This window comes from Ambystoma mexicanum, chromosome 13 (genome assembly GCF_040938575.1).
Source record: "Ambystoma mexicanum isolate Mex_15411 chromosome 13, UKY_AmexF1_1, whole genome shotgun sequence".
In the NCBI taxonomy this organism is placed as follows: domain Eukaryota; kingdom Metazoa; phylum Chordata; class Amphibia; order Caudata; family Ambystomatidae; genus Ambystoma; species Ambystoma mexicanum.
In genome coordinates, this window is record NC_090938.1 from 533,534,473 (window position 1) to 533,557,914 (window position 23,442).

At 49.0% G+C, this 23,442-nt stretch overlaps 1 protein-coding gene across 1 annotated transcript in view; it reads left to right on the forward strand.

Moving 5' to 3' along the window:
- The window catches only part of EFTUD2 (elongation factor Tu GTP binding domain containing 2), a 511,582-nt gene that overhangs the window by 274,087 nt on the left and 214,053 nt on the right, over positions 1-23,442 (forward strand). Inside the window, exons 15-16 of the mRNA XM_069634260.1 lie at positions 8,240-8,367; positions 8,644-8,837. Of these exons, the coding sequence (XP_069490361.1) occupies positions 8,240-8,367; positions 8,644-8,837 (322 nt within the window). The remainder of the gene's footprint in view (positions 1-8,239; positions 8,368-8,643; positions 8,838-23,442) is intronic.

Consider the following 23,442-nt stretch of genomic DNA (forward strand, 5'->3'; position numbering starts at 1 on the left):
CAGCCAAACGCCCCTTTTTGTAAAATGCTGAGAGAGATTGCAGAGGAGTGTGTGCTAGAACTGTATAAAAGGTGAGGCTTCTTTAGTGAAAAGCAAGTCATCTTCTACTTAAGTGACCGAAGTAGAAGATGACCAGAGATGCTTGCAGACCCTTTGCAACACAGTGAAGCGACCACTGCTGTCCTTACACCGTTTTCTGCGCACTAGAGGAGCTCTGAAGAGGACTCCTTCCATTTGGCTGGTGGGAAAAGCCACTCCCAAGACGAACTGTGAATTGAGCCATCTCCCGAGGTCCTATGAGTTGCCAAACCCCAATGCCAAGAGACCTGCTGCCCATTTCGAGTGCAACGTCGTGGAAAGGCCAAATAGGTTCAAATTGTTGAACCCGTAAGGACACTCCAGAGATCTGATACAATTCACCCAAACCCCCTTATCAGAGCCTGGGACTGCAGGAAGCGAAGATTGACCGCGCAATCCGTGTCCTTAGTTGTTGCTGTAGAAAAGGCGCCAAAACCTCAGTGAACCAAGAAGTTGCTGAAAGTTGTGCCCCAGGTACTCCCCCCGAATCTGCTGCTGAGAGATCCTGTCCATTGTCCTGCCTTCAGTTATCAGACCAAGGAATCCAGAGGTTGGGTCCAGAGCTGCAACATCATGGAGCATCCAGCACAAACATTTTCTTCTAACCTAAGATACTGTTGGAAAAACGTATTGCTCAACTGTTTCCAGAAAGTCGCTCCACAGCGTTGGAGTGCTCTTAGAGGTGTCCAGGGCAAACCCTTACCTCCAACTCAACCCGCTGCTTGTGTCCCTTCATCAAGTCCTTAATAAGGTCTCCTTCGTTAGTTAACTTGCTGCTTCTATAACACTAGAGACTTAAATCCACATGAACTCTTCATATTCTGCTGCTTATCAAGACTTTGAGCCCTCCCCGTACTGCCTTTAGCTAGGGTTGTGTTTTTGGACTTAAGACTTGCTGTGTGAAGAAACTCTCTCTAGAACCTTGAACAATGCTAATGTTACTTTAACCATGTTCCTCCTTTTTAAGTGACTTTCTTACATGTGTTTTCAGAGTAAATGTCTTACCTTAAAACTGCTAAGAACCGCATGTGTGCATAATTACTGATGAAACTATAGCATTGTCTTTTCCCTTTCTAACGATCCTACAAATGTAACCACAAACAAACATAATATTGAAAATGTCCTTTGAAGTGTATTCTAAAGTATTCCAAAGTCTTCCAGCATAAATGTATAAGGTATTTAAAGTGATTCTGGTGTAAATATATATAATTCTATATAAATTATAAGTGTAAGAGTTGTGCATGTCTGACTAGGTACAGAGTACATACCTACAGCTCACATCTTACTCTTAAGATAAGCCTGACTGCTCTGCCACTCTACCAAGGTCCTGAGTTAGTACGGACTGATACTAAGAGTTGGAGCTCTTCAAACCACTGGGATAGCTTCCTAAAGTCTTAATACCAGTAGGACTTTAGGAAAACTCGCCTAGCAGTGACCATGTTCCTCCCCTGTTTATAAAGCGGTGCTATGCTCCCCTGTTGAGGCAGGTATATTACATTTTTCACATGAGCCTCTCTGACATTGGCACAGTAATACTTTGTAGCTCTGCCGTGGAGTTTTGTCCTAGTTGGTATTCTCCCTCTCTTGACACATTAAGGACACAAACCCTTTAGAGCTGTCATTTCCAAATTCTGTGATTGGAAAACCCATCCAATGTTTTCTTTGAATTCTGTAGATTGTATTTCGTGGGGATTGTGTCCTCCGATGTATTCCACATCTATGACAGGTAATCACCACAGCTGTGCTGCTTCAGAAATTTTCCTATGTCGATGATGTCGATACGCTGTCCCTCGAGGGCCTCCGTCGAGAGCCGACGTCAACGGATATTATAAGTAGGACGAACGCCGCCCGTAGCCTCAGTCCTGTTTTTTCCGCGACGTGTTCGCTTCGGAATCTCGGCGTGCCTCGGTTCTTCTACTGTTGAATCGGTTCTTCGTTCTTGGTTTTGTGAAAAATCATGTCTTCATCTTCTTCTATCCCGAGGTCGGGCTTCAAGAAGTGCCACGGCTGCAGTTCCAAGATGTCGCTTACAGACCCGCACAACGTCTGCCTGTGGTGCCTCGGCGAGGACCACGCCACTGATGACTGCGGCGAATGCCAGTCTTTGACGTCGAAGGCCTTGCGGGAGCGGAAGAAGTTGTCGGTTGGTAGGGTTTCCAAACCCCGTAAGTCAAAATCCGCAGGGCTTTCGACCGACGATTCAAGGGGTGACTCTCTGCGTCAGCCTAAGTCCAGGGGGTCTCGGTCCCGGAGCGGTTCCCGCCATTCCTCTGCCTCTTCTAGGCACTCGCGGAAGCGCCGTCACCGGTCGCATTCCTCGTCCGAGGAATCCGCCAGACGGCGGGTGGCTTGTCCCAACAAGCATTCATCTCCGGAATGGGATGCCTTTCGCAAGGAGATGATGGCGATTTTCGAATCGCAGAGCTCTGTTCCGTCCGCGCCTTCGAGAGAAGCTGGCAAGGAATACGCTACGGCCACCGCTCGCACGCCTTCGGGCTCGGGCGGTCAGTGCGATCATCGGGAGCCGCCGAGGTCCTGATCGGACAAGGTGGATTGCTCTAGCCATGCCCGCTCCCGCTCCAGGTCCCGGTCCTCGGTGCCCTCGAGACCGTTGGAGCCTGTGAGGCCTTCTAAGAAGGCATCAACGCCATCAGCGCTAAGTCCGTCGAGGGACTCTCTCAAGAGTCCCTCGCTCCGGCTCCGAGGAAGTCATCGGCGCAGAGGTAGTCGAAGAACACGCTCGGGGCTCCGGCCTCGAAGCCGTTGTTGAAGTTGTCGCGCCTCGCTCGACGCCGATTCTCTCGACGCCTTTTGTGGAGGCTTTGCCGGAGGTACCCCGTGCAACAGTGGAAACTCTGAGGAAGGCCATGTGGAAGTCAGTGAGGCCTGTGTTTGAGCCTTTTTCTGTCCCCTTATCCAGGGATTTATTCCCGCCTTTGGATTACACCTCAGAGGTGGATGAAGGGTCAGATGTGGAAGGGTTTGTCCCTCATGAGCTTCCTGATGAACTGTTGTCTGGTCATAGCCAGATGGAAGACCTGCGTCAATCCTTGCATGATGCCAGTGGTCTGGACACCTCACCGGAGGTTGAATTTGGCAGGCCTGAGCCTGGTACACACACCGAATCGTCATACCGGTGTCTCGTGTCGAGGGTGATTTTCTGCAGGATTACCTGACCAATATACTGGACCAAGGTCCACCCACTGACCCGGTGCTGCCATTTCATATGGCCTTACAAAGAAGGGTGGCGGCGGCTTGGACTGCTCCCGAGAGTCTCCCGGCAGTGAACAGGTTGCTACCGAAAAAATACCGTCCAGCCAGTGGTGACCCCTGCTTGTCATCGCACCCTACTCCGGAGAGTTTGGTGGTGCAGGCGGCTACGGCCCCAGCGAAGCAGGCGGCGTACCCTACCATCCCTCCTGATAGGGACGACAAGCGCTTTGACGGTTGGGCGAAGAAAGTATTTGCATCTGGGGGTATGGCTTTAAAGGCAGCCAACTCCGTTTGTGCCTTGGCAAGATTCACTCACACTTTGTGGAATGGTGTTTCTTTGGCGGTTGAACATATTCCCGAAGGGGAGGAGCGGGATGGTTTTCTTGCACTCGTTCAGGATGGCAAGGATGCCATGTGTGAATCCGTTCAGTCGGGTCTGGATGTGGCAGACTGTGTCAGCCGGTCCATGGCGGCGAGCACCGTGATGCGTGGATTTGCGTGGTTGCAGAAGTCGGGGTCTGCTCCTGATGTACAGTCCCGGCTTCTCAACATGCCCTTTGATGGTGACCATCTTTTTGGCAGTAAGGCTGACGAGAGCCTTGAGAGGTTGCAGACCTCCAAATCTGCAGCAAAGTCATTGAGCGCTGCAGTACGTCAACCTCTGCCTTTTCGTCCTAGGTGACAGCAATGGAGGGGAGGTTCCTTTCGATACTACTCTTCCTTTGGTAGATCGAGGGGTCTGCCAGTCAAAGGGGCCAACGTAGGAGTACCAGAGGTGGAAAACAAGGTACTCGAGGTGCCAAAGCTGCTCGGGCAGTTGCCTCTTTGCCCTCAGGCACTGCCGCAGCCGCTTCAGCTCAGTCATGAGGCCATGTCCCATGGTTCGCCGGTTGGGGGAAGGCTGGCGCAGCATCTTGTAGAATGGCGTGCCATTATTTCAGATGTGTGGGTTCTGGAGATCATAGCCCACGGCTACTGTCTTCCTTTCCGGCAGAGACCTCAAGACAATCCAACGGGGAAACTCTTTGAAGGGTCCGGATCCGCTCCTTGCGCAGGAAATCTAATCCCTGCTGGAGAAAGGCGCCATAGAACTGGTGCCTGTAGCGGAGAGGAACAAGGGATGGTATTCCCCATATTTTTTGATCCCGAAGAAAGACTGGGGATTGAGACCCATCATGGACATGCGTGGTTTGAACAAGCTCCTCATGAAGGACAAGTTCAAGATGGTTACTCTCTCTCAAGTCCTCCAGGCCCTTCAACTTCAGGACTGGTTGGTGTCTCTAGACCTCAAGGATGCTTACTTTCATGTGCCAATTCATCCCAAACACAGGAAGTACCTGAGGTTCGGGGTTGGCGACTTGCAATTTCAGTTTCGGGTCCTGCCGTTTGGATTGACCTCCGCCCCGAGGGTCTTCACCAAGCTCATGGTGGTGGTGGCAGCGCATCTCGGGAAACGGGGGGATTCACGTCTACTCCTACCTGGACGATTGATTGATGAGGGGGCGCTCTCCCGAGCAAGTCCTGGATCATCTGTCAGTCACCTGCCACTCCCTTCACAAGCTGGGCTTTTCCCTCAACTTAAAGAAGTCCAACTTGACACCCCCGCCCCAGCAGCTCCAGTACATCGGAGCAGTGCTCAACGCATGCCTGGGGCTGTGTTCGCCTCCCCAGGTGAGGGCTCATCACATTCTACAGATGGTGAACAAGTTTCAATGTGCCCAGAGTCTCCCGGCGTTAGAGTTCTTGAGGTTGCTCGGCCTCATGGCATCCTGCATTCTTCTGGTGCCAGAGGCCAGGCTGCGGATGAGATCTCTGCAGTGTGCTCTCAAGATGCAGTGGTCGCAGGCCTCCGGCAGGATGTCGTATCCCGTTCAGGTGCCGCCCTCGGTCGCCCAGGAACTTCTGTGGTGGGCCGTCGAAGGCAATCTGATGGAGGGGGCTCCATTTTGGCTACCCTGGCCGGAGGTAATGACCGTGACGGAAGCGTCCCTCACGGGATGGTGAGCTCATGGTAATGAGTTGACAGCGGTCGTTGGTCTCCATCGGAGTCCATACTCCATATCAATCTGTTGGAGCTCAGGGCCGTCAGGCTACCCCTGAAGGCTTTTCTGCCGTCTGTGCGAGGAAAGAATGTCCTGATTCTGATGGACAATACAGTGGCCATGCACTACCTCAACAAAAGGGGGGTGGGGGGGGGCAGGGTCTCTCCCTCTGTGCAGAGAGGCGGTGCAGTTCTGGTACAAGGTCATAGAGCAGGAAATTTCGATCTCGGCAGTTCATCTGGCCGGAGACAAAAACGCAGCAGCGGACGCTCCGAGCAGGCAGAGCACGGTCTTTCACGAGTGGGAGCTGACTCGAGAAGTTCTCTTGGAGATCTCTGACCTTTGGGGGACCCCTCAAGTGGATCTCTTCGCCACCAGTGTCAACCAGAAGTGCGAAAGATTCTGCTCATGGGAATTTCCTCCAAGAGGAGCCTTAGGGGACGCGTTCGTAGTGGAGTGGTCCTTCCCACTGCTGTATGCTTTTCCTCCAGTCCCCATCATTCCGCAAGTGTTGCACAGGTTACGGAGGTTCAGTTCCCGAATGATCCTAATTGCTCCGGCATGGGCCAGGAGAGCGTGGTACCCGGACCTTCTCGACATGTCTATCTGCCCTCCACGCCGTCGCCCCTGTCGACGATCTGCTCTCACGTGAGGGGTGTTGGGTTCTCTATCCAGAGGTCAAGTCTCTCAACCTTCATGCTTGGTTTCTGATAGGTTGAGGTACAAGGATTGGGAACTCCCTGAAGACGTGATGGAGGTGTTGCTTTCGGCTAGAAGGCCAGCAACTAAGTCCCTGTATTGTTGCCGTTGCAGAAAGTTCTGCGACTGGTGTAGGGTAAAGAATGTGGATCCTTTTTCATGTGCCATTCCTGTGGTTCTGTCTTTTTTGCTTTCGTTAGCCCACAAGGGCCTGCACGTGGATACCATTAAAGGTTACCTGGCAGCGCTGTCCATATTTAAGCGCTCGTCTGAGGAGTGTTCTTATTTTAAGATTCCTTTGATTTCTCAGTTTCTTAAAGGGCTTACTAATGTGTTTCTGCCAACACCTTTCTAGGTGCCTGGTTGGGATTTGAACTTGGTTTTAAAGTTTCTGAAGGGAGCTCGGTTTGAGCCCTTACATTCTTGTCCATTGAGACTGTTGTCATTTAAGACATTTTTAGTTGCGGTTACTTCCGCTCGCATAGTGAGTGAGTTGCAGGCACTTTCCGCCAAGACACCTTTCACGGTGTACCATAAGGGCAGGGTTGTCCTTAGGGTTCGTCCTTCTTTTGTTCCGAAGGTTGTCAGAATTTCATTTTAGCCAGAAGGTAATTCTTCCGGAGTTTTATCCTCCTCCGCATCCTGGTAAGGAAGAGGAGAGGCTCCATAGGTTGGATCCTAGGAGAACTTTAGGTTTCTGCATTTCACGCATGTCCCGGGTCAGAGTGGACGATCAGCTCTTTGTTGGATACACTGGAAGGCGTTTGGGTCAAGCTGTTTCTAAACAGAACTTGTCCAGATGGAGTATCTTGAAAATTTCTGAATGTTACCGTTTGGCGGGTAAGGACCCTCCGGTATGCAACGGGCCCATTCTACTAGGGGTGTGGCTGCCTCTACTGCTCTGCAGAGAGGTGTTCCCATTCGTAACATTTGTGAAGCAGCCACTTGGGCCTCTGTCCATACTTTTGTAAAACGCTACTGGATTCTTTCCATGGGCAAGATTTGGCCTTTGGCAAGGTGATCCTCCATTCTGCAATTTGATTGGGCATTCTAAAATTCTAAATTCTTTTCCTACCTCCATACGTTGGTACTGCTTTGGGAGTCTGTCATAGATGTGGAATACGTCGGAGGACACAATCCCCTCGAAGAACAAGTTACTTTCTTACCTGGTAACGTTCTTTCAATGGGATGTTCCTCCGACGTATTCCACATTGCACCCTCCCAGCCTGCCACTCTACAGAATTTCTTATGCGATTGCAGCTTACGTTTCCGCAAGGCTTTCTGTAGTCATTCTGGCAGAAGATTGGTGCCTTATGTTCTGGGTAAAAACTACAACTGAGGCTACGGGCGTCGTGCGTCCTACTTATAACATCCGGTGATGTCGGCTCTCGACGGAGGCCCTCGAGCGACAGCGCATCGACGTAGGACTCCGACGCCGGAAGGTTTTCCGAGGCAGCACAGCTGTGGTGATTACCTGTCATAGATGTGGAATACGTCGGAGGAACATCCCATTGAAAAAACATTACCAGGTAAGAAAGTTACTTGTTCATCTTTTGCATTTTAAACTGGGAAAGCTGAGAGTTCTGTAACATTCCTGTTTGTTGATTAGTGCCCGTTCCCTATGCTTCCTCTTGATGCAGGAAAACTGTCATTGCTCTTGTTGCACAGGTTCCTGTCTAGTTTGTGTAGTCCTATCTTCCACCTCTTTTGTTGGGGTTCACTGACTGCATAACTGTGTTTATTCCCTGTTTACACGGACACTTTTCTTACCACACTTGATGGTGAATTTTTGCCATACCCTGGCTAGATATCTACCTGTTGACTGTGTGGCATACATCCTCGAGGTAGCTGTATGTACTGTGGCTCAGTCCAGGCTGAGTGCCTGCTCTATGACAGAGTGTTGCCTCATCCTCCGCTTCCATATACTTTCCCTGTTGCTACTTGATGCAACTTGCTGACACATTTATCTCTGTTACTTTTCAAGATGTGTACTTTCTTGCTTATTTTTTAGCTACCTATTGTATCAATCACACATTTACATCTTTACTGAACATCTGAGTTTTTATTTAAAATAAAATAATTTAATTCCCTAACATTCGAATAATAGGTCTGAGGGTTGGAGAGAACTGGGCTCTGAACTGTGGTGGGATGTGTTGCATTGGATAATTTCTGCTGGAACTTCATGTTTTTTCTTTCTTGGATTTCAGGTTTTGTGGATATGTGCGTTCAGCACATTTCGTCTCCAAAAAGCGGAGCAAAAGCCAAAATTGAGCACAATTACATGGGAGGCGTTGACTCTGACCTAGGAGAATCCATGATCGAGTGTGATCCTGATGTAAGGGAATCTTCTATATTTGTGGGAGTCAGCATGGGGGTAGGCGGGAGAGGGGCACAGTGTACAATCCGTGTTGTAAACTCCTGTGCAAGGGATCCACCGTCAGAAGGGTACAATGAATCTGTTGTGTCCAAGGTGAAAAGCACTATTGATTGACATTGAACAGTGCTTCCACTTTTCCATCAGTTGAAAGCCATGGTGCCATTTGATTACTTTGTACAATTTGTGCAGGCTGCTTGAGAGCTCAATTAACTAGATTTTTCCTTTTTCTGCCAGGGTCCCCTGATGTGTCACACGACGAAGATGTACAGTACGGATGATGGTGTACAGTTCCATGCTTTTGGTAGAGTGCTGAGTGGCACCATCCATGCCGGGCAGCCTATCAAGGTTCTTGGTGAGAACTACACTCTAGAGGACGAGGAAGACTCTCAGATCTGCACTGTGGGGCGCCTATGGATCTCTGTAGCCAGGTACGAATAGTGTGTTTCTGATGCTTGTGGATCTGCTTAGAATGATATGCTGTGCATGTAGTCCAACATCTAATGGTAATCACAGAGTTTTGCATCTTTTTTTCTAAGATCGAAAGCGACGTCTACATGGGTGTGACTGTAACACTATCCCTAACGTGACGTCCAGTGTACCAGATATCCCTCGCGCGTCGAGGTCCCACCAGATTGTTTTTTTTCCGCCAACCTAGTTGGTCCCTTATGCAGAGCTTGTAAGAGTTTCATACTGCTTTGTTACCTAATGTCACGGCCTGCAGTGGTTCATTCATCTTTGACCATCATCTTGACGGCTGTATCGGTGGTTCCCTGCTCACAGACGCCTACATCTGCAACTACTCAGCGACTTATGACCGCGTGGCCTTGGCCCTCAGGCATCCCTTTACAGTAGAGAGTGGTGCCCTGTTTTCTTCTTCTTATCACTGAGAATGCATGTTTTTTTTTTGTTCACCCCTCTCCTTTTCCTATGGTCTGGCTGCCGCTAACCTCTGCTATGGAGAGGACTCCCTTTAAATTCTGTCCGTCTTGTAATGGTAAATTTCCCTGGAAAGAAACCCATCACCAATTCAACAGGTGTCTTCCTCATGACCACGATGAGCGCTCGTGTAAGGCCTGTAAACTCTTTCAGCCTAAGACACTAAAAGGCAGGCAGACTAAGCGGTGGGCGGCCTATGCTGTGCAGGCTGAAAACCATTACCCAGCCATCGCTTCGGACGAAGAATCCGTCGGCAGCCATGCCTCCGATTTGGAAGCCATCAACCTTTCCGCAGAGCCTACACACTCCCATATTCCCGTCACCAGCCTTGATAAGCAGGCCGTCGGCACTGCTATGGGGAAGTCGCACCCCGGAGACAAAGGCACCCACACACCACGTGTCCCTAAGCACACAACCTATATGATCTCTTGTACGGGTTCGTCGAAGGCCTTGTCACCGTAAGCCTGCAGAAGACTTCGGCGGTGCCTCCCGATCCTTGTGGTATGATATGGCATTTATAATGCGCCTATACACAAGTGTTTCAAGGCGCGACGAGGCAAGGGAGGGGAAACAGGGAAGACAGACAACGATCTACTAGGGCAGGTGACATTGAGATTGCGCAGGGGGGGAAGGGGAAAAGTGCAGGGGGAACGGGGAGGCGGCAGTGCGGTACAAAGGATAACAGTAAAATAAGGGAATAAATAATAAATACATTGCAGCCAGCTGGTGGCAAGTGCAAGGGTAAGTGCAGACATCAGGTGTCAAGTACTAGTAGGGGCAGAAACAGTCCCCGAGTACAAGGGCTGCCAGGGGGCAGTGCAGGTGTGCAACTGGCGGGGGGACCTGGGCCTGAGATCAGAGGGTAGCCAGATAACCATTACAGTTTCATATTCAGCCAGGAGATCAACAGGGGAGAGGAGGAGAGAAAGCAGAAGCAAAGAGGAAGGTCTTGAGGTGCTTGCGGAACCGGAGATGGTTCCCTCGTTTCAAGGAGGCTGTTCCAGTGGTTCGGCACCCTCCATGCAACTGCGGCATGCGAATGGGCATAAATCTTCCTCTGGAACGGGCGGTTCCCTTAAAACTCCCTCTACCGTCGACCTGCCGTCCAAAGGTGCTTGAACGCCAAAGGACTCTGTGTGGTTTCGCTGACCGCTGCAGCGCCTACCGGTGCGACGAAATCCTCTACTCCGTTGAGTGCTTCTGAAGCTCTGCTAGAAGCTTTTGGTTACTGTTTCGGTGGCAGGAGTCTCCAGGGAGAACCCCTCTTCCCAGGGGGATTTTTCTGAGGCCCCCCAGCCTCTCTAAGTCCATATATAAGGGTTTGCCCCCTTCTGGGCAGCTCTTTTCACCCCATGACCCTTCAGCTGCCTCAGAATGGACCAGGGAGAGGTTTGAAGAGTGTATGGCTAAGATGGCTGAGTTCATCATCTTTTCGGACCAGTATGACCATGCCTTGAAGAGACATAGGTAAGTGGACTACTGCCCCATCCCCTCTAAATCTCAGAAACCTCCGTCCCCCGGTGGCCAGTTTCCCCTCTTTGGAGGAACCACAGGAACACCACGTTAATGTATTTGGGGGGCGAACCAGAGGACTCTTTCAGGATGTTTCTTACAGAGGTTTTGAACTTCTTGACAAAGTCCCTGTCTATCAAGACCCAGACTGGGATCAGGCAGGTGAGCAGGGCTCGTGGCACACCGTCACATAACACTGACGCAGACTTCATCTGTCTGGTTCACTCCCACTACTCCTCTGCAAAGAGATTTGTCGCCAGATGACGACCAAATGCTGTTTAACTCCCTCTTAAAAAGGGCAGCCGACCATTTTAAGATTGCTACACACCAAGCCGCCCCTGACTGACTTTGTGGAGGACATCCACAGGGAGAAGGCTCCGGTTAGCCACGCCATTCCCTTATTAAATTCCATTAAAAGACGCCTGGCTCCTTCCTTACTGTACCCTTTCCTTACATGGGGAGTTAATCCCAGTGTTCAGAAATTGTTTCGCCGCCCCCCTCCGATTCCTTCTACATTAGGGGCCACGCCACAACTGGCTCCTTGGTCGTAACAACCACTCGCCAGCGTGCAGGGGTACCACTGTCCTTGGCAGAATCCCCTCCAGACAAGGACTGTAAAAAACATGACGCCCTTGGTAAGCGTGTCAACGCCTCTGAAGCTTAATCCACGAGGATTGCTAACAACACCACGCTCCTTGCGAGCTCTAGTGAAGTTCAGTGGGGCCTTGTACAGGATGGCCTTCAGTTCGTTCCAGAGCCTACCCGATCATGCCTGCTGGCACTCGTGGCTGAAGGCAGACAAGTTACCCAGAATATCCTGAAGAACACTCTGGACTAGCACCCTAGCCCAGGGGACCCTACTCAAGCAGCATGCCTGGTTGAAGAACTCAGGGTTCAAACCCGAAACACAAGCCTCCTTAATTAATAAGCCAGTGGAGGCACCCAACCTATTCAGGAAGGCGGTCAACGACTGGCTGGAAACAGCAAAAAAGGAGCACGAGACATTAGTCGCAAAGCCAGATGGCGGCTACATCTTTTCACCAGTGCAGCGGTACAAACACCTCCCCCATTCCTTTCATGGCCAATCTTTCTCCCGCTCGCCCCATGGTCAGTATGGCTCGGGGGGTGCCCCTTGGTCCTCCGGACAGGGCTCCTCTGGCAATTTCCAGTATCGGCAGAGAGGCTCTCGTTGGGCTAAGGGTAGAGGTAGAAACTCTGCTTTCAGAGGCTCCCCGGCCGCCTTGTCTTCCAAGTGACTCGTCAGTACGTGTGCCCTCACCCCCCCCCACGCTTCCCTGGTTGGGGGTAGCCTGTCGACATTTATCCACACTTGGGTGGTAAATAACATCAGATCACTGGCTACTAAAGACAGTCACCCACGGGTACTGTATAGAGTTCCTCGGACCACCTTGCTACCACCCACCAAGAAGCAGACGCCTGTCACCAGAGAAGCCTGCTGGAAGAAGTTCAGATCCCGCTGGAAAAGGGTGCCATCCAAGTCGTCCCCCTCCTCCAGGTAGACAAGGGTATTTATTCAGTGTACTTCCCATACCCAAACAGGATCTCACCATGCGCCCAGTTTTAGACCTGTATGTCAAACCTCAAAAGTTCAGAATGACAACTCTTGAGGAGGTAATCCCAGTGCTGCAGCAGGGGGATAGCATGGCCATGTTGGACATGAACAGTGCATACATTTATATTTCAATGTTGCTAGCGCACAGAAAATACCTCTGGTTCATAATAGAGGACACCCACTATCAGTTCAAGGTTCTCCTCTTCAGCATTGCCTCAGCCCCAAGGGTGTTCACAAAGGTACTGGCAGTAGTGGCGGCTCACCTGCGCTGGCAGTCCATCCCGGTCTATCCCTACCTCAACGACCGGCTCATAACAGGGGACTTGTACGGAACATGCCAGACAAATACCCAGAAGACGGTAGATTTCTTCGTCAGCCTAGGATTCTCTGTCAACAAAAAGAAATCCAGCTTGACCCCTGGCCAAGTCAAACAGTTTCTGGAGGCTCTAATTCGAACAGAAGACTACCTAGTCTTCCCCTGTGGGAGGGTTCAAAACATGCTGTTCCATATCCCTCACTATTTAGCTAGCGGCAGTTGGGGATGTTGGCTTCCTGCATATTTCTAGTTCCTCACGCGCCCCATGCAACAGTGGCTCTCGAGCCAATGGTGTCAGCCCAGCGGCCAGTGGGATGATCTATTGGTAGTCTCGACAACCCTCGTTCATTCTCGGCAGTGGTGGTCAAGGGAGAACCTTCTGCAGGGGAAAACCTTCACCACAGTAGAAGCCACTCTCACCACAGACTCATCTTTGTCTGGGTGGGGGCTCACTTCCTTCAACAGACAGTGCACAGCATAGCAGTAGCGTCCAATCACATCAACCTGTTGGAACTGCTTGCAGTGCTCAAGGCCCTTAAGGCTTTCCAGACACACCTCCAGGGGAAGAAATTTCTAGTCCTCACGGACAGTACCACGACCGCTGTTAGGAAGAATTCTCATAAATGTGCTAATTCCTCTCTACCTTAGAGACCCCCAGCTCTTTTGCTGACCTTTGGGACTTTGTACTTTTAATTCTGTTTGTTTTCTGTGTTTGTTTCTTTTGAATATGGGGTTTTAGATAACTCCAAAGGCATCACTTTTTCATGTGTGTTACACAGCACCTTCAGTGCAGTGACACAGGGATGTCTTTTAGACTTCCCAAAGGTTTAAATACATTCTCTGGGATAAACTACTGTTTCTAGAAACTCATGTAGCAGTCAAATGCTAGCCTTTCCTATCGAAATGGCTGGTGGCGGTGGTTTTTACAACAAACTACCATGATTTTTCCTGACCGTGAACACCGGTAGCTAGAAATCGCGGGATCTATGTTTTTCAAGATGGCGCCTTAAGCCCCTTTGTTTAAACGGGTCCCGGTCTTCTTTTTTCATCATTTCTTTTCGGAAAGGTCCTTCTAGTGTTTCTCTCTACGCGCCAAACCAGGTTTGGTCCCTTTGTTCGTACGCCTTTGGCGGGCTTTAGGACTGGAGACCGCCTCTGACGTCTGAGTGTCTGGGGTGGGCAGAAAGTGAGGGAGGTGCCCGAAACTCCCTGTGCTTAGTCTCCTAGGAGACCCAAATGCACTCTGGTGTGATTGGCTGGCTGACTGTCCGGCAAGGACAGCCACCCGGCTAGGCGAGTGTCGGCTAGGCTGAAATGAAAGGGAGAAAACTGTTTAAAAGGCGAGTCTCTGGGCTTGGAAGGCAGAGTCGACCACTGGAATGACAGAACCGAAGACTAGCTGGAAGAGGACCGCTGCTGCAACCACTGACCGTTGGTTTGGCCGGTGAAGCTCTGCTTCATGTCCGAATTGCCAAGTTCATCTCGACAGAGAAGCCCCTTCAAGGACGACTTCTTCCTTTGAGTTGGGACCAATCAACTCGTAAGCCACCTGGATACCATTCTCAAGGCTGGTTAGGATTAACCAGGGAGAAGGACACCAGCTTGTGTGCTTGAATTACAGCTACGAACTGAAGTGACTCCATCTTGTCATAGTTTTCCGACGATCCTGTACAGTGCAGGAGTCCCCTGACGTCCTCCCTCTTGTGCCCACGACTGAGGCTCAGGAACAGTGAGATCTGCAGGAACTGCCAGGAACCAAAGTCTCTAGCTGCATTTTGTTCTTTATATTAAGGTACTGTGCCAACCCGATTGAGAGAACTTACCTCTTGCAGTGAAAGTTCATGGAACTTCCCAACTAGCAGGCCTAATCAGCTTGTGACCCAACAAATGATTCTTTTTCGTACTAACTGCTTCTGAGAACTTTGGCAAAGACTTTACCGTTTACTACAAGAACTGCTCTTTCCTAACCAAGACACTAGCCTATTGACTTTGGTCTAAGCCTATTGAACTGAATTGAGTCCTCTAGTGAACTGAAACTATTTGCACTGCCTAAGAAAGTATTTGTGATCTATTCCATTAACTTTTGCCTTTGCATTCCTATTTAAAGTGACTGAAATGCCATTTGACTCCTATTTTAGGGGAGCTTAAATTACTCAGAAACGTATTGGTTTTGTGTTGAAGTATATTTGTGTATAATATTAAGTTGCCTACTTCTAGTGAATGTTTTCTAAATGATTGTGTAGTAAATGTATAAGTGTTCTACCAAGAAACCTTGAGTATAAGTGTCTACTTGAACCACTGTGATTGTAAGACCTCTGTGTAACTTCATTTACTGCTCACATTCCCACTTGAGATCAGCCTGGCTGCTCAGCTCGCTACCACAAACTGTGTAGTACAGACTTATACCAAAGGTTGGTTTTGCTTACACCTGTAGTCCTAATTGTATGTGGTGTTCCCAAAGGGTACTGCATGCAATTCTGCCTAACAACCATGTACTATTGAACAAACAAGGGGGCACTCACTATCTTGGGCTATCCAGACTGTCTTAGAACATCGGGAAGTGGGCACTCAAGCATAGCATGTTCCAGGGGAACTCAATCTTCTGGCAGGTGTACTCAGCAGAGACTCCCACCCCCCCCCGCCCCCACCTGTAAAGCACGAGTGGCGGCAACAGGAGGACATTTTACTCAATGTCTTTGCAGAATGGGGCTTCCCAGAGATCGTCTTGTTCACCACTCTTGAAAATGCCCCATGACCAGTCTATGCCTTCAGATACCCACAGAACCACTCGGAGGGGATCGGTCTCTGGATAACATGGTCCGGGAGATTTGCCTACACTTCCCTCCCCCCGATCCTCCTGCTGAACAGGATAGTGAACAAGATGCACCAGTCTTGGTTCTCGCATTTCATGACAATGTCCGTCTCACCCCCCAGGAAACTGCCATGCCCTTACAACATGCTGTCCCAAGATCAGGGACTGACGCTACATCCATGCCCCCAAACACTCAACTTAGCACTCTGGCTCCTGAAGTCATAGAGTTTGGGCACATTCAACTCCCCCAGAGATGCATCGGCCTACTCAGGGAGGCACAGAAACCTACCACCAGACATTGCTACTCCAGTAAGTGGAAGCGCATTGTTACCAAGGGCATCAATCCTATTGATTGCTCTCCTAAAGACATTTTCCTTTACTGTTGGGGAGAATTCTCAGAAATGTGCTAATTCCTCTCTACCTTAGAGACCCCCAGCTCTTTTGCTGGAATTTAGGACTTTTCATTTCTAACCTGGACAGAGAGATCTTTTTCTCACACATGTATTTTTCTGTGAATTGGACTCTGTGATTCTTTTGACTTTGGAGTCTGACAAACTCCATAGTAATCATCTTTGCATTGTCAAACACAGCACCTTGAGTATAGTGACACAGAGAAGTCTCTTCGATTTCCCAAAGGTTTAATACCTTCTCTTGGTGAAACTGCTGTTTCCAAGAGCAGTGCAGTGAAATTGACTTTACTTACAATTTGTAGCTTTCTAGACCCAGCACACACTATCTTACCATAGGGTGCTGGAGGGGTTACTTAGTATCCCCTTTTTCTAGTTTATCATGTAGCATTTTTATGTTACCATTTCTACAATTAATGACTGGTGGCAGTGGTTTACTTTTCATTACCATTTTGTGTTTTTACCGCGGGCTGCATTCGCAGCTGCAGTAAAGCACCCATGGGTGCCCATTTTGTCAAAATGGCCCCAGTCTTCTTTTTTTCGCCTTTTGTTGTTGGAAAGGTCCTCCTTGAGATTTACTCTGCGCGCCAAACCAGGTTTGGTCTCTTTGTTTGCTTTTTCTTTGGCGGGATTCCCGAGTGAAGCCCGCCTCTGACTCCAGTATATCTGGCAGGGGCAGGAAGGGAGGGAGATGCCAGAAACTCCTAGTGCTTAATCTTCCCTTCTACCTTAGAGACCCCCAGCTCTTTTGCTGGACTCTGGGGCTTTTTATCTCTCATGTAATTTTAGTGTGATTTTATTTTCTGCGTTTCTTCTGACTTTGGAGTCTGACAAACTCCATAGGCATCATCTTTACATTGCCACACAGCACCTTCAATTGCACAAGGAAGTCTGTTAGATTTTCCAAAGGTGTAAATACCTTCTCTTGGTGAAACGGTTTCCAAGAGCAGTGAAGTGAAATTGACTTTACTTACATTTTTTTTACTTTCTAGACCCAGTACACACTATCTTACCATAGGGTGCTGGAGGGGTTACTTAGTATCCCTTTCGTCTAGTTTCTCAGGTAACAATTTTATGTTACCCTTTCTACAATTAATGGCTGGCGGCAGTGGTTTACTTTTTACTACCATTGTATGTCATTACCGCAAGCTGCGTTCGCAGCCACGGTAAGGCACCCATGGGTGCCCATTTCGTCAAAATGGCCTTGGTCTTCTTTTTTCGCCATTCTCTGTTGGAAAGGACCTCCTTGAGATTTACACTGCACGCCAAACCAGGTTTGGTCTCTTTGTTCGTTTTGTCTTTGGCGGGATTCAGGAGTGAAGCCCGCCTCTGGCTCCAGTGTGTCTGGCAGAGGCTGGAAGTGAGGGAGGTGCCAGAAACTCACTGTGCTTAATCCCCTTGGTTACAGGAATGCACCAAAAATGATTGGTCGGCTGGCTGTCCGGCAAGGACAGCCACTCTGCTGTGTGATTGACAGCTAAGCTAGAATGAAGGGGAGAAGCCTGCATAAAAGGCGAGGCTTTTTGGCTTGGAAGGCAGAGTCGACCACTGGACGAAGGAATCCAAAGAAGAACTTGGAAGAGACTGCTGCAACTCCTGGACTGTTGGTTTGCCTGGTGAAGCCCTGCTGCTGTGGTGAAGCTCCGAATTCACCTCGACTAGAGAAGCCCTGCAGAGGACGACTCCTCCCTTTGGGTTGGTGGGACCAATCGACCCCAAGACGAGCTTATCTGGAAATCCTCTCGGAGCTGGCTGCTGCTGCTGGAACCGAAGTGCCAGGGAAAGGAACACCAAACTGAGTGCATCACTTTTAAATCGGCATCACTTTTAAATCGGACCCGAGCTTGTGGAAGATCCTCCGGACTCCCAGTAATCAGCACTGATCAAGCCTGAGCCACCTCAAGACTGCTGGACCCCAGATGTGAGGAAACTTCAGAGTGATATCCAAGAGCCCGCAGTGGTGCTAATTGCTGAGACGCGAGGAGCTGAAACGGCAAAGTGCCGCTGAATTGAAGTTTGTCCTTTGCTGTCGCCGACCGTCCCGTTGTAGGAGTCCCCAAAAGTCCTCCCTCTTGTCTCCATGACTGAGGCCCAGGAACAGCAGGATCTACAGAGCCACACAGGAACAGAAGCCAGCTGCAACCATTTATTCTAACCAAAGGTACTGTACAGTTTAAGAGAACTTGCCTCTTGTCTTTTAACCTTACTTGATCTCAGTTGATACCTGTCTTGGTTGCTTCTTGGTTGCTTCTGTAGAGTCGCTTGCATCTTCTACCTCTCATAAGCCTCCCAGCTTGTGACCCTACAATGATTATACCTTTACTTCTAAAACATTCTAAAACATTGTGCAAGACGTTTACTTACCTGCAAGAAGTGCTTCAGCTCACCTAGACCTTTGCCCAATTGACATTGGCTGGCTCCCTGAATGACTCTTCTCTCCTCTGCTCGTGTCTTACCTTCCCTCCAGGTAAGGGTTAATTTACTTTGGGGGGTTCAAAAGTACTTACCTGCTTCAGAATATTTGCGTGATCTCTTGTCTTATTCTGAAACCTCTTTACTTTAACACTCATCTCATTATTGCTCTAAATGTACCAGTGATATAATGTCCACAGTCTCCTAGATATTTAAGTCACCTGAGGGTGTAGGAAGTGTCTTGTGTGCCATCCCAAATGGGTATTTGCTGATTTAGAGAAACTAAGAGTGTGTATTTTGGAGTGTAATTTGTGTGCTACTATTATACTGCCACTTCCAAAGAAGGCTTATTCAAACTGACTGTTAACTAAATTAATAATTGTTTAATCAAAAAACCTTGAGTGCAAGTGTTTATTTGGATACTTGTCACTGTGAATCTCTGTGTAACCACCATACTTCTCACATTGACCCCTCTTGAGATGAGCCTGGCTGGTCAGCCATACTACCAACCTGTGTCGTACAGACCTATACCAATGATTGGGTTCCTATTGCCAGGAGGTCAAGGTCGTTGTAGTGCACCCTAAGGGCACTGCTCCAAATCTTGCCTAACACTGGTGGCAGGCAGTGAGGATCTATTGTAAAACTGTTACACTTAAGTATTTGATTTGCTTTTGTTCAACTAAAACCTTCGCAGGATTAAGCTCCACTTAAACAGCAATTGTAACATGCCAAATATGGATAACTTCAGTCAGGAAGACCTGATCATTTTAACAGTAGATCAACAAAGAAATGTGTAAAGTCAGGATTCTCCCTGTTAAAGGAAAGAAAAATGAATTGATTGCAAGATTGTTTAATCATCAAACTCTGGGAAATAGGCCCGTCACACCTACTACCCGAGGAAATGTGGAAATTGATAATGAGGATGATACTTTAGAGTCTAACTCTAATGTCTTAGACGTGCCAGAGGAGGGAGAGGAGACCCAGAATAGCAGCCCCTCTTTGCCTCAGCAAGCCCTTTTGCCTCAACCTTTATCCACTGGGACCCCACAAGGTCCATCACTGAGTCCAGAATATGTGTCTCCTGAGAAAATAGACATGAATTGGAATTTAAAATGTTGCAAGCCCAAGCTGAAGCCAAACATCAGAACATCAAACTCAGGGAATTGGAAATGCAACATGCTCTTGAAATGAAAAGATGGTCTTTAAAAATTGTTCTCCCCCGCCCCCACCCCAGAGTCCTCTATGTCTACCAGTCCAAAGAGGCCCTGCCTGCACAAAGAAGCAGTGAGTATGTATTATGTGAAACTTGATATGTTTGTTTTGTTGGGTGCTTTTGAATACAATCATGGGATTCAGGGTCTCACAGGGAATCAGTTGTTTCCTTGGCCTTTGTCTAAGCTCCCCAGGTTGCAACTGCTGCTGTAATGGAGATGGGGGAACTTGAAACATTGGAGTATGAGAATGTGAAGCTACCTTTGATAGCTAGATTTGGAAAAAACTCCTTCTCAGTACCTTAAGAGGTTTAGGACACTCAAAAAGACTGATGGTACCCCTTGGGCTACCTGGGTGTGTGAATTTTTGAAAAACTTAATGATTGGATCAAGTGTTACTGTTACGCTCACCTGGTATCCACGGGGACGCCACCCATCTGCGGGACTCTGGTGCCCTTCTCAGCCGCTCCCTGGTATAATCAGCGGGGAAGTTCTGCCTGGAAAACAGGTGAGCAACTGGGATGAGAGCCTCCCAACACCGCATATGCCCGCAGCCCCTCCCCGGACCTTTCCACGCCTTGTTATGGGTTTTGGCATGCTCTCCGTCCGGCCTTCTTGGCAGGGGCGCGTTGTCCTTTGTGGGCGAGTGCGATCTAGTTACTTCACTGATGCTGCCCTTTAGAGTCTTTCAGGTAGGTCTTATTACTGTTTTACTGTAAGCCTTTCTTGGATTCAATAATGTCTTTTCTCTCGCCTTAGGTGCGCGGAAGTTCACTGTGGAACGTTGGCTGAATTTGGACTCACCGGCAGGTAATGGTGTTTCGAGAGCGCCTTGATGCGGTAAGTAGGCGCTATGCGCAGTGCTATGATGCCTTGCCTTTGCTAACCCGTTGTCTTTTGTTCCCGTAGGTTGCAGTGCTCACCCGGAGCAAGAAGTCCCAAGGCAGTGCTGGTCGATGGGCGACTTGAGAGGTAAGCTGCCGGCACAATTGTAAATGTCTAATGTCTTGTTTCTCTCCTTTTGCAGATCCGACGGTCCGGGAGGCTCGCTGTACCTTGGATGCTGTTTGCAGGAGCAGAGGGCAGCTAGCGGTGGAATCACAGGTAAGCTGCTGCTAATAACAATGTCTCTTTTTGTTTTTCAGGTGCTGTTCTTCCGAGGTTCGCAGATGCTGCTGAACACGATGAGCATCACGTTGCAGGATTCCAAAGTAACGCGAAGCGTGTTCTCCAAGTCGGGTGTGGTTTAAATAGCATCAAGAAAGTAGTCCAGGTAAAATAGTCACTAGGCTACCACACCCAAAACACTAGACCGCATAGCTTGGTTCCAAGGAGCCAAGCTATATGGATGCCTCCATGTTGACTGGCATTGAAATAAAGTAGTTCCCAAGCACAAGTCTTCATTAAGTATGAGCCTGGCCCCAAGAGGGCCTAGGCAAAAAAGGATGCCTAAGCTTATTGGGGGCCCGAGCCAAGACCCCTCCTGGCCCATGGGCCTGCTGGGGGGGTTTCAGGAAGTGGGTCGTGACAGTTACAGAGTGAACTCCTCTGAAGGAATGAAATATCTGTTTTTGTTGGAATCTATTTTTGATGCCTGCTCTCCTGAGCTGAGGCAGCAGTTGGCTGACACAAAAGAGATTGATCCCAAGAAGCTAGCAAATGCTGCTGCCTTGTAGGTTGCTGTTAGGCAGAGTTTGTATGCAGTACCCTTGGGGTCCACTACACATAACTAAGACTACAGGTGTAAGCCAAACCAACCTTTTTTATAAATCTGTACAACACACTTTTTGGTAGCCGAGCTGAGCAGCCAGGCCTATCTCAAGAACGAATGTGAGCTGTAATGTTACACAGAGGTCTACAATCACAGGTGTTCAAATAAACTCTTACACTCAAGGGTTCTTGGTTGAACACTTATGAATTTATTCAACAGTCAGTTATAAAACATTCACTAGAAGGAGGCAGTTAAATATCATACACAAATATACTTCAGTACTACGCACTTTAAGTTTCTGAGGCATTCCGACTACTCTGAAGGAGGAGCAAAATGGCATTCAGAATACTTTGAAGTAGGAGCAAAAAGGCATAGGTTATTTAGAACATGAAAGGTTACAAGTTATTCGTAGACATTGCAAATATTTAGAGTTCACCAGAAGAGTCAAGTCAATTCAATAGGTTAGGCCAAAGTCAATGGGCTAAAGTCTTGGATAGGATAAAGCAGTTCTAGTAGTGAAACGGAAAAGTCTCGGCACAAGTTCTTAGGAGTAGTTTGTAGCAAGAATAATGATATGCTGGATCACAAGCTTATTAGGCCTGTGAGTTGGGAAAGTTTCACGCACTTTCACCGCAAGAGTTAAGTACTCTGTCTGGTTTTACAGTACCTTTACAACTGAAGAAAAAGATGCAGCTGATGACTTCTGTTTCTGGCAGTTCCTGCAGATCTCGCTGTTCCTGGGCCTCAGTCGTGGGGACAAGAGAGAGGATGTCGGGGGACTTCCTGCACTGGGACTGGTCAAAAAGCTTGCAACTGGCAAATCTTCGATTCCGGTAGCTGTAGTCAAGCACATAAACTGGTGTCTCCCTCCCTGGTTCTATGGTTTCCTGCAGCACTCTGAGGAAAGTCAAACAGCTCCGAGGTGAGTATCCAAGTGGCTTACGGTTTGAGTTGATTGGTCCCACCAACTTAAAGGGAGAAGTCGCCCTTGTGGGGGCTTCTCTGTCGAGATGAACTTTGCGATTTGGACCTGCAGCAGGGCTTCACCGGGCAAACAAACGGTCCAGGAGTTGCCGCAGCCGTCATCTTCAAGCTCATCTTCGGTTATTTCGTTCCAGTGGTTGACTCTGCCCTCCAAGCCAAGAGACTTGCCTTTTATCCAGTTTCCTCCCATTCATTCCAGTCTAGCTGCACTCACCCAGCAGGGTGGCTGTCCTTGCCGGACAGTCAGCCAGCTAATCATGCCAGAATGCATTTGGGTCTCCTAGGAGACTAAGCACAGGAAGTTTCGGGCACCTCCCTTACTTCCTGCCCACCCCAGACACTCGGGCACCAGAGGCGGTCTTCAGTCCTGAAGCCCGCTAAAGGGGATGGACCAAAGGGACCAAACCTGGTTTGGCACGCAGAGACAAACTCTAGAAAGACCTTTCCAAAAGGAAATGGTGTAAAAAGAAGACCGGGACTAGTTTAAACAAAGGTGGCTCGGGCGCCATCTTGAAAAACATGGCTCCCGCGATTTAAAGGTACCAGTGTTCTCCAGCATTGGATCTTTCATGGATTCACATGCTTAGAATATTCCCCGTCGTCAGGCTGGGAACCCTCGGTATATTTATTAAGGTATTTTCCATCAAAAAAATGTCGACACTTCTGTGTCCCATCTACGTCATTTTGGGCCGCTTACGCATGACCCAATAGGACTTAGGTTATAAATAGCCCCGCCGCCGCGGCTCCCTTCAGATTTCAACCGTCTCCAAAGTAGCGGGAGCACCTCGTGTTTTCTACTCTTTACAAGGTTGAATTTTGTCTTTCTTTCCCAATGTCTGGGAAGGCGTTGTTCCGCCCGTGTGCCACGTGCAGACTGAAGAAAGTCTACGAAGGTGATGGGCACATGGATTGCCTTTGTCTCCACCCGCATCATTCTGCGGACAGCTGTGAGATTTGTAAGGGATTCTCACAGAAGACGGCGAGAGATCGTAATAGGCGTCTGGTGACATGGCTGAATGAAGGGACCTACCCTTCATCGGAGGTAGGATCTGCACACAGTCTGGCATCGAGGCCTAAATCTTCGGTATTTCATCGCTGTTCTGTATCTGCAGAGCCCCTGGTGAAAAAGCCACGTTCTACAGAGAAACGTCCCTCAGAT